Source organism: Molothrus ater, chromosome 28 (assembly GCF_012460135.2).
Source record: "Molothrus ater isolate BHLD 08-10-18 breed brown headed cowbird chromosome 28, BPBGC_Mater_1.1, whole genome shotgun sequence".
Taxonomy (NCBI): Eukaryota; Metazoa; Chordata; class Aves; order Passeriformes; family Icteridae; genus Molothrus; species Molothrus ater.
The window spans coordinates 5041312-5058750 of record NC_050505.2 but is presented as its reverse complement, the minus strand read 5'-3'; the positions used below and the strand labels follow the sequence as shown (position 1 = coordinate 5058750).

The 17439-nt window shown below is 51.1% G+C and overlaps 1 protein-coding gene across 2 annotated transcripts; it reads right to left on the bottom strand.

The window, feature by feature from the left end:
- Window positions 1-211: 211 nt before the first annotated feature.
- On the bottom strand, window positions 212-17162 carry GMCL1 (germ cell-less 1, spermatogenesis associated). 2 transcript variants are annotated; one of them, XM_036396690.2, is made up of 14 exons: window positions 16938-17162; window positions 16467-16590; window positions 12136-12232; window positions 11369-11466; window positions 10774-10886; window positions 10232-10297; window positions 9982-10066; window positions 9717-9807; window positions 9368-9508; window positions 6832-6901; window positions 3648-3723; window positions 2804-2949; window positions 2582-2669; window positions 212-1513 (listed from the first exon to the last, which is right to left on the bottom strand). In XM_036396690.2, exons 1-14 carry the CDS (start codon window positions 17111-17113, stop codon window positions 1385-1387), a joined length of 1500 nt encoding a protein of 499 aa, XP_036252583.1. In that variant the 5' UTR covers window positions 17114-17162; the 3' UTR covers window positions 212-1384. The 2 variants fall into 2 exon arrangements, with proteins under 2 accessions (XP_036252583.1, XP_036252584.1); XM_036396691.2 differs by lacking the exons at window positions 16467-16590; window positions 16938-17162 and adding an exon at window positions 12717-12832.
- Window positions 17163-17439: the final 277 nt, after the last annotated feature.

Genomic DNA, 17439 nt, shown 5'->3' with positions numbered 1-17439 from the left:
TGTACTTCTAATTAAAACCAGAGTTAAGCATCTAAATACAGTTAATTCTATAAATAATTCCATGCTGCAGGGGCTGAGCAGCTGAAAATGCTTCTGCTCTCTGCTGCCAAAGCTGTGACACAACCCAAGATCACAGTGAGGTGCTGAATCCACAGGGTGAATCCAGCACAAAAAGCTATTCCCAGCAGGAAAGGACACACATGGACAAATATTCCACTTGAAATCATTTACTGACACGTTGCCATGTTCTTCTATCTCGCTCAGCATATTTTTACCCTTGTTATAAAGTACAAATGGTTTTATATTTTTCTGACATTAGAAAAATAGGCTAACGAGGCAAAAATTCCCAGTTTGAATCAAAAAATCCTGCTCTAAGAATTGAAAATTGTAAGAGACAAACATAAAACCCAACAAAGACTGAACAGAGTGTACCATGGCACGACTCATCCATCACACCAAGTGGAGAGGAATCTCTTGTTCCCAGCTCTGCCTTTGGATCCTGTGACCTTGCTGAACTGATGTGAAATTGGTGTTACACATACAACTCAAAAGGCACTCGAAAGTCACAAGTTCCTGAGCTAACATGGGATGTATTCCCAAGGTAACAGCTAAAACAAGCCACAGAAAATGTTTAAAAACTGGTATTTGGTTTGTGTGAGTAGAGTCAGCACTCAGCAGGCTCCAGCTGAGAGCTGCTGCTGCTGACAGGACTCAAGTAATGGTGAGGACATTGGAGTATTTGCTGTACATGGAAAAGATAATTCATTTATGAACATTCCTATTAGTAAATTAACCTGCTAAAAGACAGAGAATTATTGGCTGCAGTGTTAGAACAACACCAAGAATGAAATGTGTGTGTGTGAGCTGCAAAAAAAGGCTTAAGCCCACCAGGTGGGAAAAGCTGTGCAGTTAAATAACCAAAGTTGAGATGCCACATTTACAGAGAATATTTGGCCCTAAGAGAAAAGGACCAGGAAAAAAAAGCAAAATATGGATCTGGTATTTACAGATCAGTTATTTAAAAACCCAACAAATAATACAACCAAAACCAACACTAACAAAACCCACACAACCTACAACGTGTGCTCAGAGTCCAACAGGTAATTTCCCAAGTTGTCATCCACACAAATTCCCTATTTCCAATTTGGCTCAGTTTTCACCCAGAAAAGCCCAAGTGTGACAACGCTTCTCAAACGTGGAATGGCTCCTGCCTGACGATGAAGAACAGAAATGAAATTTTAAAAAATTCAAAAGGATGACTGGTTTTGGCCTACCTAATGTCAGAGCTGCATAGGAGAGCACTAAGGCCAGGGCTGCTGCCACAGTGTAAGGCCTGGAGCAGCAGCCAGGGTGGAGAGGGGCTGCCCCAGGCCCCAGGGAGGTCTCAGGGCTCCGGATGATCCAGCTGGGCCTCGCTGTCTGCCCTCTTCTCTGGGGATGTGTACAGGAAGTTGCAGCAGATGTACAGGGGGAAGGTCAGGAGTCTGCTGTCCAAGTTCATCACGATCTGCTCCTGGAGCACACACAGGATATTTGTGTGGGGAGGGGGAGCAGAAAGCACAATACTGACACAGCACCCACTCTGCACAGCTTCGTGGCTACAGACTGAAATCAGAATATAAACACAGAGCCAAGACAGCTCCCCTTCACCTCAAGTTTATAAGACTGACACATTCTCAGCCTGCCCACAGCTCCCACCCCAGAGCTCCCATCCCTGTGCAGCACAGGGGACAGCCACAGGGAAATGCTGGAGCAAACTTCCCCTCCAGCATGCTGGGGAGAAAGGGACAGTTTTCAGATTTGGGAGATTCCACCAACCAGGTATTCCACAACAGAAAGCAAACTTCAGTTTGTGGGCAGGAATTTTTTTGGTTCTACTCTAGGAACGGGTTTTAGGGAAGCAAAATTGAAACTTCAACCTCGTGAGGATGCAAAACAACTGAAACTTCAAAACTGAAACCTCACCCTCCAGTGAGGATGGCACTGACAAGAAAAGGTTTTCTGTGTTCTCATCACCTTTGTATCACTGCTGGCTGGGATTTGAGAAACTTGATTAACAAGTCCACACACGCATCACTAAATCCTGCATTGGGTGGAAAAGGGCACTTGCTCTAAGAAAACTCCATTCCTCTCTGGGGCTTTCTTCAATTTATTTAATAGAGTAATAAATTCAACCCTTAAACAACATGCAGACATTCTTTTAACTCCTCAGTTTATGAGAGTCTTCACATTCTGAATTTGCCTCTAAATGAGCAGTCTGATGGCCAGATTATGCAGAGGGTGATGCCAGCAGTGCTGAAGAGCAGCTGAACATGACACTGGCAGCAGACAGCAGCACCACAGGCACTCATTTCACTAATATGGGAACTAATTTCATATTATCAACACTCATGAAACCCACATTACCTTACTCTAGATCCACTTCACAAATTAGCTTAATTACCCACTACTTCTAACAGGAATGCCTGAGATTCCACATAAGCAACGCCAACAGGAACAGCAACTCCCCTTCAAAAGCACCGGTGACCTCTCAGCATTTTTTTCATGCCTTGAACTGCAGCGCTCAAGCCCACAGACACACCTGGTCCTTCTCCAGGGTGAGGATCTGATAGCCCGTTGTCCTGCTGCAAATCATCTTCCCGCTGCAGTCGAACGAGGCCAGGCGCAACCTGGGGGCACAAGAGCGAGGCCGCTTCAGCCTCCCCAGTTTCAGCAGCTCCCTGAAGGAGGAGGCAGGGTGGGGAACGCGCTGTGGCAGAACCAGCAGGGCTGGCGGCAGCGAGGGAGCTGGGCCAGGCTGCACCTGAAGGCGATGCTGCGGCGGGGCTGCAGGCTGACGGAGCCGCTGCACGGCTGGTTCAGCGTGTTGCGCTTGAAGATGATGTAGCGGTTGGTGTAGGTCACCAGCAGGTCCAGGCCGAAGTTAAAGCCGGTCCAGCGCCAGCAGTACTGCAGGACAGGGACACACACACACACACAGAGCCTGAGGACGGGCTGTGACACGCAGCAGGGGGGCCACGCCAGCTCCACAGGAGGGGCCACCCCGGAGCTGCACTGGGGCGCTCAGGGACCCCTGCCAGCACCTCCTGGGACACAGAACTCGGCGGGGACAACTGGGCACGGCAGGGGACGGTGTGTGTGACAGCAGCTGAGGGTCAGCTGCCTCCCAGACAGGCAGGACACACGTCACAGCAGTGGCTATCAAATACCAGCACTGGGCAATGGGGCTGATCTGTGAGCCACAGCCATGCCCGGAGCACACCTTGGGTTACGTGACCTCAATGGGAAAAGTCAATGCTCCCAGTTCATTTCACAAGACCTGTTACCTAAAGTCACCAAGGGGCCCTAGCTCTGAATGTTACACATTTTATCTAGAGAACTTCCTTCTCCAGCTGATAAGTGATCAGAGCTCCATTTAACTGCCTGGCCTAACAGTTTTCCCAGTCTCACAGCACAAGAGCACAATGAAACTCCAGTTCCTTGCTCCTTGCTGAGACATGACTTCCATCTCTCTGGGGAGAAAAAAAATGGTGTCTTTCTCCATGACACCTTTTGATGCAGTTTGCCAATGAGGATTTAGATGATTTGGAAATGCCTGACTTGTCTCAGCCACGCCAGCCCTGCAGTTTGCCACGTGCCACACTTACATCACCATCCTTGGCCAGTTTGCGACCACACCTCATGCTGTTTCCTTCCAGTTCCTCCTTATTGATTTCTTGAGGCCTGAAAAAAACCCAAACCAGCATCTTTAAGGACACTTCAACAGCTTTGTATGATACCCTAATGTGGGGAAGATGAACAGACTGGAAGAAACTTGTCTGACCACACAGTGATGGAATACCCTGAGGTGGAAGGGACTCACAACTGACCCTTTGAGCAGAGGCATGACTGGATGAGCTCTCAGAGCCTCTTCCATCCCAAACTGTCCCATAAACTACAAAACTGCAATATAAACCAGGCTGTGACACCTCAGCTAGGCAGGACTTCTACAAAAACACTTCTCCAGATAAAATAATAGCTTTTGCAATGCAATACATTCTCGCAGCCTTGTGAAAACCCAAGTGTTTTTTAAACACAGCAGGCTGACTTCTCAGACACAACCAGAGACAAGTGCTGGGGCACAGCTGCAGGGCTGTGCACAAGAGCAGTGCTATGAAGCAGCAGCCACGAGACACTGGGAGAGGTTTCTCAAGGGGCTGGTTATGCAACTTGACTAAAAAAAACCACTTCCCCCCAGTGCTCATAAAAAAACCCACTTCCCCTCAGTGCTCAAGAAATGAGAGCTCCTGAGACGCAGAGCCCTTGGCTGTGTCATCCCACACCAAGAGCAGCTCCTCTCACCCAACACCTCCCCCGTGTCCAGCACGTAGAACAGCCTTGCAGAGCCAGCACGAGTGAGATCAGCCCTGATTTTCCACAGTGGTGTTACTCACTTTGCTCCACTCACCATGACAGCATTAACCCAACACCCACTGCCAGAAAGCGTCCAAGTTACACCAGGCTGAGGGCTGGCAGTGAACTTTATTAATCCCAGTGACATCAATCCCCACAGCCTCAACTGCAAAGCCACGAGACCCAGCAGGGCCCTCCAAGGCAGAAGAGATGCAGCCTCTGTTCTCCTCCCCCTGCTCACTCCACAGAAGTCACAGCTAAATCTTTTATAAGCTCAGCCCAGGTCTCTCTGTAAAACCCAGTCCTGGGAGGTGAAGTGTTCCAAGAACAGGTTATGCATACAACTCATCACACTTCAACAAATTCACCCAGGAACCTCCCGTGTGCTTTTCCACATCTTCCAGCTGAACTGGTTCTGTGGCTGACCTAAATGCAGTAATGGTGATAAAGGATTTATTTCTGTTTAATTAGTGACAAATTTCACAAACATTAGTCCATAATGCTCAGACTGACATTAACATTCCCCTCTCCATCCCTCGAGCAGCCTCAGACAATGCAGAACTTCAGCTTGAACCACTTCCACCAGCTGCCACACAGTGAACAGTGGAGCCATTCTGCTTCCTTCTTACACACTGCCAAAGAGCAGAAGTGATTCCAGTCCCAGGCTTGAAAGATCTGTCTGGCTTCTGCCACAAAACACATGTTTAATTAAAAAAAAAAGCGATCCACTTTAACACAAGTAAACCCTGAGCAGCTACAGTTCAAAGCCACAAACTCCACTCCTAACACTAAAAAATTCTCCAATTCTGAAGAGTGAATAAGGTGTTTAATCCTTTTAAATGCAAACTCAAAGCAGAAGGGAAACACTTTCTTCTCCTCTCTCTAAAGGCACATCACAGTTTCCAGGCAGTGCCATTTCCATGCTGGCAGTGCTGGAAGAAGCAGGTGCAATTACGCCCTGCACCAGGTGGGATATGGAAATAGAGCCTTACTTCAGCTCCGAGGAGTCAGATCCATGCCTTGCTCTGATTCCTAAGTCTGCCTCCTTACCCCTGAGGGAAAACATGTGTTTGATGCTGACACGGGCAGGAGGTGTGAGAGGAAGAGCAGCAGAGCTGGATAAACCATGGGCTTATAAAACCTGAATTCTTTTCCTGCAGCTACACGTTGGTCAAATGGCCAAAACATTTGCACTAACACAAAGGAACAGCTGCATGTCTGCCCTTCTGAGGCTGAGACCTTTGCTTTTCACTGTCTTAAAAGAAATAATCAACCCATACTGCAAAAGAGAAAACTAAACTAGCAAAAAAAAAAAAAAAAAAAAAAAGGAAAAATACTGTGCCCATTCCGAGAGCCATTGAAATCCTCAGCTGTAGCTGAATTTTGAAATTGCTCTTTTCCAAGCTGGATGACCCCCATCATCCTCACTCTGTGGGAACTCCTTTTCCAGAAGCATGTGTATGTAGTGGCTGACAGTTCCAATGCTCCCACTGCACTGAACTACCAAAACACACCAAAATTAGCAAATACTGCCTCTGGTGACTCACTTCCCCATGAAGCCTGCTTCCCCACGAGCCAGGAGGTGACTCTGCTCTCAGCCACAGCCACAGCAGCGCTGCAAAAGCCTTCCCAAGAGAGCAGCATCAGAAACAGGGCACAGCCACCCAAAATCCACCTGCAGGAGCTGAATGTGACAGCCTCAACTCTGCACCTTACCTCCACCACTTCCCAGAGCACTGCTGCCTGAGAGAACAACTTCCTGAAGATCTTGGCTATTGTTCAGAGCAGAGTCTGGGGCTTTTTTGAAGCTGCTGTTACAACCCAGCCCGTCCCTGCCCACAGTGTCACCTGCTGGGTGACAGGACAAAGGAGCAAGCCAGCCTGCTGGGTCTGGGGAGGTAACAGGCATTCTGCAGCTGCCTGCCTTGGCTTTTTCCTCCTCAAAGCACTCTAGGAGCCAGCAGAGGAGACAAAGGCAGGACCAACTCCCCCAGCTACATTTGGCCATCGTTTTGGTGCTAAATCCAGGACCTGCCTCACTGCAGCACGGCCAAGAGCAAACAGAAGGGAGAGGAACAGTTTGATGGCCAAAGCATCCTTAAAATGGAAGGCTCAGAAATCCCCCTTTCACAGCCTCAGCACAGATTTCCAGGTGAAGTGCTGTTGAGAAGCATTAACCCACATGAAGGAAAGTACAGAACTCGTGTCCCCCACCCAGCATTTCCCTCTGGTCCCACCAGATCAGTTTTCCAGAGTTCTGCTGGCTGAGGGAGGGGAGAGCAGCCAGCCCAGGGGAACAGAGAGCTCCACAGGGCTCAAAAGCACTGAAGTATGCTTCCCCCCTCCTTTTAATGTGAGCTCCAAAATAATTCATGTCAGAATTTCTATGAGAGGAAGGTTTCTAATTTAAGAGAGAAATAAAACCTGTAATATACCTACCCAATATCATTGTCTTGTTCTGCTCTGAGCATGGCAAACCACTGCTGTTTGTAAACAGAGGACAGCCATTCTAAAATTAAAAAAAAAAAAAAAAAGAGCTTGGTGTTGTCTTTGGAGCTGGGAATGGGATGGTCATATACATTATAGCCAGAGAAATGAAATCAGATAGAAATAATGAAGTTACACTTATGAACTGGACAAGTGTATGCACCCCACCCCTGTCACTCCCTGCGCTCTCCAGCTCCCAGCCCCGAGCACAGGGACAAACATCCACAGCTAACAGCAGGCACTCCAGACTGTGCTCATCTCCCCAACGCCCACTGCTGCCACGAGTGATGCAACTCCACATGTTTTCTCAGCACACACAGCTCTGCTCAGCCAAGGAGCTGTTAACAAGCTCTGGGGAGAAGGTGCTGTGCTCTGAACCCCCGGGGAACTCTACCTAAGCTAAAGAAGAAGAAAACACAGTCAAGGGATAAAAGAAAACAGTGACTTAACACAAATATGGCAAAACAAACACGAGTTGTACCCTGCTAAGAATAAACATAAATCATGTCTTCCTTGGAGAACACACAAAGATTTTATTGGCTGTGTAAATTTAATGTTGCAACCAAGAGATAAAACAGAACAAAACTCAGTGGTTTGCCAGGCAGTTACACAAAAGGGATTCCAACATCACAGGGTGTAAGAAGTTCTTAGTCAAGATAACAAATGGGGCAAGGGGGCAAGGTCAGAAATGAGAGCCACCTCTGGGAAATGGGCTGGGTGAGAGAACAGGGAGAGCCAACGTGAGCAAAACCAACCCAGGAAGCTGGTGAATGGGACAGAAGGGAGGAGAGGCCAGGCCATGGATGGAAAACTTCAAACCAGCCTTTGTCCCACTGACTCTAGAGTGAAAGTACAGACTGTGATAGGAGAAACTGGGCATCAACCAAAGTACAACTGAAAATAAAAAATCAATTAAGGAAACCTGCACAGGCAAGGAACAGAGAATGGATGTGCTAGAAGGGAAGGAAGAAATACCAGGAGGGAGAGCATCTTCTCTATTTGTGTATTGCAGGTATCCATTTCCTACCTCACATTTCAGCTGCAGCTCATCTGCTGATTTATGGAAAGGGAAAGCACAGCTGAGGAAATGCTCACAAGCCACCAATAAAACAGAACAACAAACACTGTGCCCACACGGACACGTTGTGCTCTCCTGTCTCTTGCACCTTTTCTGCACAAAGATCAGACTGCTGGGAACTCCTGACACAGAATTTCAGTTCTCCCCTCCCAGGACCTACACACCAGAGTATAAAAATAAATAAATAATCACAGTACTACTTTAAACTACTGAGTGTGACTTGCTTCTCGACCTCCTTGAGAACAATTTCATGTGGAATAACCTTCCAGCAGAGCACAAAGCACCCAGCACAGGCCCTGCCTGCAGCCCCTGGGGTACAAAGCATCCCCTCCAGTACTGAATGCTGGCAGCCACCAGCCTGCTCCAAAGTGCAGCCCAGGATTTATCTCACCCTGCTTGTAAATGAAGAGCCAAAGTTCTGATCTCAACACAGCTGCACCCTGGCATGGGCAGATTACAGGGGCAGGAAGGACCAAACTGTGACAGCACCTCCCAGCACAGAGATCCCAGCACAGAGATCCTCCTGCATGCAGCACGTGCCCTGTGTCCCCTTTCCTTACATCACAGGCCCTTTGTCCCCTATCCCTGTCACCACAGTGCCACCCTGTGTCCCCTTCCCTGCACCACATGTCCTGTGTCCCCTCTTCCCTGTCACTACAGTGCCACCCAGCTGCCCTGTGCCCCTTTTCCCTGCCCTGTATCCCCTTTCCTGGTCACTACAGTGCCATCCAGCTGCCCTGTGCCCCTTTTCCCTGCCCTGTGCCCCTTTTCCCTGCCCTGTGTCCCTTCTCCCTGTCACCACAGTGCCACCCAGCTGCCCTGTGCCCCTTTTCCCTGCCCTGTGTCCCTTCTCCCTGTCACTACAGTGCCACCCAGCTTCCCTGTGTCCCTTTTCCCTGTCACCACAGTGCCACCCAGCTGCCCTGTGTCCCTTTTCCCTGCCCTGTGCCCCTTTTCCCTGCCCTGTGCCCCTTTTCCCTGTCACCACAGTGCCACCCAGCTGCCCTGTGTCCCTTTTTCCTGTCACCACAGTGCCACCCAGCTGCCCTGTGCCCCTTTTCCCTGCCCTGTGCCCTTTTCCCTGTCACTACAGTGTCACCCAGCTGCCCTGTGTCCCTTTTCCCTGCCCTGTACCCCCTTTCCCTGTCACTACAGTGCCACCCAGCTGCCCTGTGTCCCTTTTCCCTGTCTCTCCAGTGCCACCCAGCTGCCCTGTGTCCCTTTTCCCTGCCCTGTACCCCCTTTCCCTGTCACCACAGTGCCACCCAGCTTCCCTGTGCTCCAGACCCCTCCCCAGCTCAGTCCCTCTGGGACATGCCCAGCCCCTCCCTGTCTCTCCCGGGCTGAAGAAGCCGAAGGCAGGAGTGGAGGCGAGGCCCCAGCTGGCCCAGCCCTCCCTCCCTCACTCACCTGAGGGCAGCAGGGCGTCCCTCTCCACGATCCTGGCCGAGGCCAGGTCACTGATGATGTACTGCAGCCTCAGGTGAGCGAACACGGGCGCGAAGGCGCTGCCCTGCGCTGACTCCAGGAAGGCAACGTCGCCCCCAAACTCTGCAACACAGCACCCACACCGTGGTTTGCCTCCCCAAATCCCTCCCAGACCCTGTTTGTACTGCAGGTTTTACTTATTGGTTAGAGAGAGTTATTAGGGGGAATAATGTCTTTTATTTTATGATGGTTATTGAATGGCTTTTGGCATTAAAATGGAGAAATTATTGCTGTTCAAAGCCCAAGCCAAGGGCTGGCCAGCTCCTCCTACCTCTCCTGCGCTCAGCAAACCAGGCATCAGCCTCAGTCAGCACCTGCTTGAAAGACCCATTCCAAGAAGGCACGAGCTGGAGGAACATCCACTGGGCAAAACAAGTAAATTCTAGTGAGTCAGCTGAAGGTTTCAGGTAAGAAATCTGCATGTTAATAAGAGACACTTCCACAGTGCACTCATTTCTATAAAAGTTCTGCTATTCTATTAAATACTTCCAGTCAACCCCACAAAGGTTGCACTGCACTGAGCCCCAGGCAAGTACCTTTTTGAGAGCAGTGTACACATCCATCTCCACCTGCAGCACAAACAGGTTGGAGGAGCTGATCAGCTGCTTCATGAGGTTTATGCTGGAAAAAATCAATTGTAACAGGTCAGTGAGACACAAAAGATAAAAAAGAGAAGGGGAGGCAGGGAACAGGCAAGCAGCAATGGCCAGAAAGTGATCTGCAGTGGGCTCCAGCCTTGGGCAGGGACTGTCCTTCATCCCTGCCAGGCAAGTGCAGCCCCAGTACCTGAGCTCCTTGAAGAGTCCAACACTCTGGTGAGTCATCAGATTGTTCAAGAGCCACTCAAGGCACCTGCAAGGAAAGCAAGGAGTTAGGACCTCTGCTTGCTCCTTCTCTGTGTCAACATTGCTGCAAGAGCTGCTCCCTCAGTAAATTTGCAGACAACACTAAGCTGGGTGGGATTGTGGATCTGGTGGAAGGCAGAAGGGTTCTGCAGAAGGAGCTGGACAGACTCAATCGATTCAGATTAGGACTTGATTTTTTTCCCCTGTTTGGGTGGTCAGGCATTGGAATAGATTCACATCTCCGCCCTGGAGGTGTGAATCTGGTTCTGGATTATGTGGTTTAGTAGTTTCAGTGGGAGTGCTGGGTGGGTGGCTGGACTGGATGATCTTAAGGTCTCTTCCAACTTTGATGTTCTAAGATTCTATTCTAAAGACATATTAAAGCAATTAACCTGGTCATTATGTAAGTACTGTGTGTAAATTCACTGTTAATTGGCAATTCACTGTTAATTGGCAAGGCAGTTTGGAGACAGTAATTCTTACTTTTTCTTCACGGAGTCCAGCCCATATGTCCCTGCAGAATTGTAATAACCACACACAGTTTGGGCAGTGATGGTTTCCTTCATTGTTTCACCACATTGCTGGATTAAGCCATCCTGCAGGGAGGAAAAAACACACAGACATTCTGAGTGTTCACTTCCCAACAGGAAATGTCACACACCGTGCTGTTCACACAGATTTTGATGCCTGAGCCATCCCCCAAGTCCCACAGTGACTGGTGCTACACTGTTCAAACCATTTAAACCATCATTCCTCAGAAACTCATATGTTCCTAAAGAGTATTTCCCATGAAAGGAAAGGGTACTGAATGCCTTCAGGGTATAGCAAGCGAGCTCCAAAACCTATTTAATCTACTTGTAGGTATCACTCACAAATCACTTAATCTCACACCTCAACCTTAGTCACAGCATTTTTCAATAAACCCCCACTGCTTTGCGTTTGGCTTTTTCCCCAGTCAGCCCAAAAAGCTGATTCATTCCTCTGGGTGAAAACGGCCACGCGGGCGAGGATCCCCCGAACTGCTGTGTTCCTTTTTCAGGTGGAGACAGAGCAGGGCACCGAGGCGTTTCTGACTCACCAGCTGCAGCATGCAGGCTGCTGCCAGCAGGGCCACCACGCGGCTGGGGTTGATCAGCACATCGTCTCTGTAGAGCGAGCCAAAGGCCACCTGCAGGGCTGCAGAGGGAACACGGGTCACACGCGGACACTAAACACAGCCTTAAACACAGCCCTAAAGTCCCTGAACTCAACCAAAGCCCCCGCTGCACGCGTTCTCTGTGTCTCGGTGCTGGTTCTCTATCTACGGCAACTGACCGGACTGAAAACACAGCACGGGGTGACTGTCACACACATCTTCCATGGAAAATCCTTCCCTTGGGATCCTTCCTCCCGAGAGGCTGAGAGGCCTCAGGAACAGAATGTACCCAATGGTTATCTGCTGCTGTGGGATGCAACAGGTGCATCTGGGATTGGGCTCATGGGGTTGTTTCTAATTAATGGCCAATCACAGCCAGCTGGCTCGGACAGAGAGTCCAAGCCACAAGCCTTTGTTATCATTCTTTCTTCTATTCTTTTAGTAGAGTTTTAATGTAATATATATCATAAAATAATAAATCAGCCTTCTGGAACATGGAGTCAGATCCTCGTCTCTTCCCTCATCCTCAGACCCCTGTGAACACGGCCACAGCTCTGAGCTCCCAGGATTTAAACAAACTCTCCAGCACCCCTGAGAGTTAAAAAACTGCACAAAGAGAAGCTGAACCTCATGAGCCTTCTCTGAACATCACCAGGTTTAACTTAAGCTCTCCCTTCAGGGTTTTGTTAAAATAAAAGGCTCCCACTTACCTTCTACATCAATATTTTGATCAGGAATCTCCAGCTCTATGACATTCATGCTGGATTCTTTCCAAGAGCCACTGAACATACTGGAAAAGTAGCCTGACTGTATGAAGGAAGAGAGAAAAAAGAACTCAACTAAGAGATTTCATCCCACTTAGAACTGCCAAAAGCAGCACCAAACACAGTTAATATTTACCTTTATGCAGAACAAAATATATTAAGGGAGCTTTCACAAGCTAAAAGGTTCTGACAGACTCGAGGGGCTGACTGTAGCTGCTGTTTCTGACACTCAAAATGCCTACAGGAAAGTTTGGGCTACGTGTGTGTAACCAGAATAAGGAAAGAGTTTGAAAAGGCCAGAAAAGCTACACAAGCTCTTTTTCCCACAAACCACATCACCAGTGGGGACAGAATTAGTCCAAAAACGAAGTCCTTAAGGTTACTGGCAAACAACAAATCCTGCAGGCATTAGGAATGCCAGTTAGGGGTGAAAAAAAAAAAAAGGCATGCAAGACATACAAATTACTGTACAAGGCTGCAGCCTCATACCAAGGACACAGACACACACACCATTTACGGCAATATACCTTTATTATTAAGTGAAAAGCACATAAAACTAGAATTTGAGGTTTCCATCCAAAGGAAGGGAAAGATAATGCTCTACTAGGGTTCCTGATTTTCCTTCCCAGCAGCAGATGTGCCCATTATGAGATGCTATCAATGAAGTTTACCTGAGAGATCAAAAAAATAAAGTCTATTTGTACAGCACCGCATTCCCTGACCTCTTCCCTCAGCATTTCAGCACAGGGCAGCAAATAACACCAAACCCACTTTTGATTTCATTTGACCAGGTCAGTATTTCTGTACCCTTGGTGCATCCCTAACTCTGAAACCCACAACCTGCTCCTATCCAAGCCAGGGCCTCACTCAGGTATCTCTGTCCTCCTCATGAGGCTGCCTCAGCTTTGCCGCAGAGATCACCTCCCCAGGTTCATAAGGATTTATCGTTTTTGTACCAGCATCATGAGAAAGAAATGCCCCATTTCTGAGAGCTGCTGTGACCAGCACCTGACTGTCCTTCCTGGAACCTGAGGGAGTGCCTGGGGAGAGCAGGGGAGCAGAAACAGCCAGGCTGAGTCTGCCTGGGGCACACAGTGGCATTAAGAGTCATTTACATGGAGTTATTCCTGACCTCCAACTCCACTTTACCTCCAGTCACACAACTGCAATGCAGGAGTGTGTCTGGAACAGAACCTGCCTGAGGAGAATGGTCAACTGCCCCTAAAGCTCATGTCCCAAAAACACTGCTCCTACAAGGGCTCTACAGACAAGGTCTCAACTTTCAAACCCCTCCACACAGCTGCACCCACAGAAGGGATTTCACACCCAATTTCAGTCACCAACACCTGCTAAGGCCTCAGGAAAAGCTTCACCAACTTGAGACACAGCAACAGCAGAGCCACAGTGACAGGAAACAGCAGCCACAGCAGTGCTGTGCCCACCCTGCACCACCCAGGCTGCCTGTCCCCATCCCCTCAGTGCCACCTCTGCTCCTGTCACACACCCCACAGCCCCTCAGTGCCATCTCTGCTCCTGTCACACACCCCACAGCCCCTCAGTGCCATCTCTGCTCCTGTCACACACCCCACAGCCCCTCAGTGCCACCTCTGCTCCTGTCACACACCCCACAGCCCCTCAGTGCCCTCTCTGTCCCTGTCACACACCCCACAGCCCCTCAGTGCCATCTCTGCTCCTGTCACACACCCCACAGCCCCTCAGTGTCACTGCTCCTGTCACACACCCCACAGCCCCTCAGTGTCACTGCTCCTGTCACACACCCCACAGCCCCTCAGTGTCACTGCTCCTGTCACACACCCCACAGCCCCTCAGTGCCATCTCTGCTCCTGTCACACACCCCACAGCCCCTCAGTGTCACCTCTGCTCCTGTCACACACCCCACAGCCCCTCAGTGTCACTGCTCCTGTCACACACCCCACAGCCCCTCAGTGTCACTGCTCCTGTCACACACCCCACAGCCCCTCAGTGCCACCTCTGCTCCTGTCACACACCCCACAGCCCCTCAGTGCCACCTCTGCTCCTGTCACACACCCCACAGCCCCTCAGTGCCCTCTCTGCTCCTGTCACACACCCCACAGCCCCTCAGTGCCACCTCTGCTCCTGTCACACACCCCACAGCCCCTCAGTGCCATCTCTGCTCCTGTCACACACCCCACAGCCCCTCAGTGCCATCTCTGCTCCTGTCACACACCCCACAGCCCCTCAGTGCCATCTCTGCTCCTGTCACACACCCCACAGCCCCTCAGTGTCACTGCCCCTGTCACACACCCCACAGCCCCTCAGTGTCACTGCTCCTGTCACACACCCCACAGCCCCTCAGTGTCACTGCTCCTGTCACACACCCCACAGCCCCTCAGTGTCACTGCTCCTGTCACACACCCCACAGCCCCTCAGTGTCACTGCCCCTGTCACACACCCCACAGCCCCTCAGTGCCCTCTCTGCTCCTGTCACACACCCCACAGCCCCTCAGTGCCCTCTCTGCTCCTGTCACACACCCCACAGCCCCTCAGTGCCCTCTCTGCTCCTGTCACACACCCCACAGCCCCTCAGTGCCACCTCTGCCCCTGTCACACACCCCACAGCCCCTCAGTGTCACTGCCCCTGTCACACACCCCACAGCCCCTCAGTGTCACCTCTGCTCCTGTCACACACCCCACAGCCCCTCAGTGTCACTGCTCCTGTCACACACCCCACAGCCCCTCAGTGCCCTCTCTGCTCCTGTCACACACCCCACAGCCCCTCAGTGCCCTCTCTGCTCCTGTCACACACCCCACAGCCCCTCAGTGTCACTGCTCCTGTCACACACCCCACAGCCCCTCAGTGCCCTCTCTGCTCCTGTCACACACCCCACAGCCCCTCAGTGCCACCTCTGCTCCTGTCACACACCCCACAGCCCCTCAGTGTCACTGCTCCTGTCACACACCCCACAGCCCCTCAGTGTCACTGCTCCTGTCACACACCCCACAGCCCCTCAGTGCCACCTCTGCTCCTGTCACACACCCCACAGCCCCTCAGTGCCCTCTCTGCTCCTGTCACACACCCCACAGCCCCTCAGTGCCACCTCTGCTCCTGTCACACACCCCACAGCCCCTCAGTGTCACTGCCCCTGTCACACACCCCACAGCCCCTCAGTGCTCCCACTCTGCCTCACACAAAGGACTCTCCTGCCTGCTGTTCATGTTTGTTAAAAGGTTCTCACACTCCAAAAAGAAAAGGCTTTTTTCCTACAAGAAAGCAAAGGAACACTCCCCTTGCTGGGACCACGCAAGTGTTTGCTGAAGCTGCTCTGGAATTCGGGCACTGACACAGCAACAGCCACAAAAACCCCGGAATTGGCTCTTCCTGTCACTTGTTGCACCAGAGAAGGAGCAGCTCCCAGCGCCACAGTGTCACAGCCCCGCTCTGGCTCCCACTGCAGCTGACACACGAGTGCCCTCCTGTCCAGGCACAGCACCTGAGGGCTCCACACCAACCCCTGCCAAGGCCAGAACCCCTGAAAGACACAGGCACAAGTGAATTTGGTGTTTGAGGGCACAGCCAGGGCTCCTCCCTGTGACACAGCACAGACAGGGAAGCCACCAGCAGCTCTGAGCTCCCACAACACAGACACAAAGGACTGCACCTCAGCACGAGCCCAACAGGAAATGTTTGTGGAAACAGCGTCCTTTCTGGGCTATGCACTAGGGTTTATTGCTTTTCAGAGCTCCTGAGAAAACACTGCTCCTGCAGCAGCAGGGATGCTCCAAGGAACCCCTTTGTGATTTGTAACAATCACCTAATGCCTGCAGACACCCAGCAGCAGCAATTTCCCTGCAGGACAATAAAACTGAGCTGGGGCACCACAAACTCCTGGAATCCTTCCTTTGCCCTGCAAGAACATTCACATCACAGGAGTCTCTCAGCCACTTGTTCAGCAAACAAGAACATGTTCTCAGGACATCAAAGACAACTATCAGGACTGTTTTCACAGACAATGCACCAAGATTAGGAATAAAATAAATTAAACAACATAACTAAGCGGTATGAGAAACAAAAAAATTTTTGAAATATGAACCTACAGCTCTGCTTCCCAAGAGGAACTCCTGCTGCTAACAGGAGCTGCATAACTGTTAACATCTACAGAAAGAGTTAAAGTCCTAAATATAAAGTGGAAAAAAAAAAAAAAAAAAAGAAAGATCACCAGTCATACTTCAGAGTTCTCAGACATCCTTTTATTAGAAGCTCAGTTCCTACTAGGAGTTAGAAAGGAGCCACTTACCTGACACAAATAAATCTTGTGCAAGTTCCACTCCTCTCCCAGAGCACAAATTTTGATATCACTGTTCTCCCCATTCAAAAACAGTGTCTGATAAATATATTTTGACGTGCTTTTCAATTTTTTCCTAGTAAAAACAAAACAACAGACCACAAACAGTGAGACACACCCCTAAGATTCTCCGGTTACAGCAGCAACAGTCGCTCCACAGCGCTCGGCGGGTCGGTCCTGCCCAGCCCGGCCCGGCTGCCGTGTCCCCCGTGGCCTTCCCCCGACCCGGGGCGCCCCATGAGGCCTCACCCCGACACCTCTCCCCGGCGGGCTGCGAGGGGAGGCCGGGCCGGGCCCTGCGGGGTCCCCAGGGAGCTGCGACCCGGCCCGGCCCCGCATCCCCCGGCCCCTCAGCCCGGCCCCGCATCCCTCCAGCTCCTCACGGCCCGGCCCCGCAGCTCCCCCAGCGCCCGTCCCTCAGACCTGCGGCCCCGGAGGTGCAGCAGCCGCTCCTCCCGCTCGGCCTCGCCGTCGCTGTCGCTGTCGCCGGTTCCCTCGGCCCCGCCGCGCTTCCTCTTGCCGCCCTTGCCCGCGGCCGCCGCCTCGCCCCGCGGCAGCCCGGCCTTCCGCCGCAGCACGCGGCTGCCCAGCGAGCCCATGGCCGCTCCACCGCCTCATGGGGCCGGAGCGGCGGCGGCGCCTCAGCAGCCCCGGCCGGCGGCGGCCGCAGCTCCGCGGCCCCGCAGCTCCGCGCCTGCGCGGGCGGGCCCGGCCGGGCCGCGGTGACGCGGGCGGGCGCTTCTGCTGCGCCGCGAGCGGAGCGAGCGGGACCGCCCCGCCAGCACTGCAGTTAATGCTTTAAATGAATTCTGCCTGGCTTTTCTTAATCATAATGTTCTCAATCATCACCTATATATAGAGAGAGATCTATATCTATATATATCTCTATCTATCTATCTATATACACTCATAACCTATGTATGTC

Bases quoted from the DNA above. Each gene is read 5' to 3' on its own strand.
- GMCL1 (XM_036396690.2), bottom strand. From the start codon at position 17,113: ATGGGCTCGCTGGGCAGCCGCGTGCTGCGGCGGAAGGCCGGGCTGCCG. The intron at 10,298-10,773 runs GTAAGAATTACT...CTTTCCTTGCAG, and splicing joins CTGGACTCCGTGAAGAAAAA to GTGCCTTGAGTGGCTCTTGA. The intron at 2,670-2,803 runs GTGCAGCCTGGC...TTGTGCCCCCAG, and splicing joins CGCCGCAGCATCGCCTTCAG to GTTGCGCCTGGCCTCGTTCG.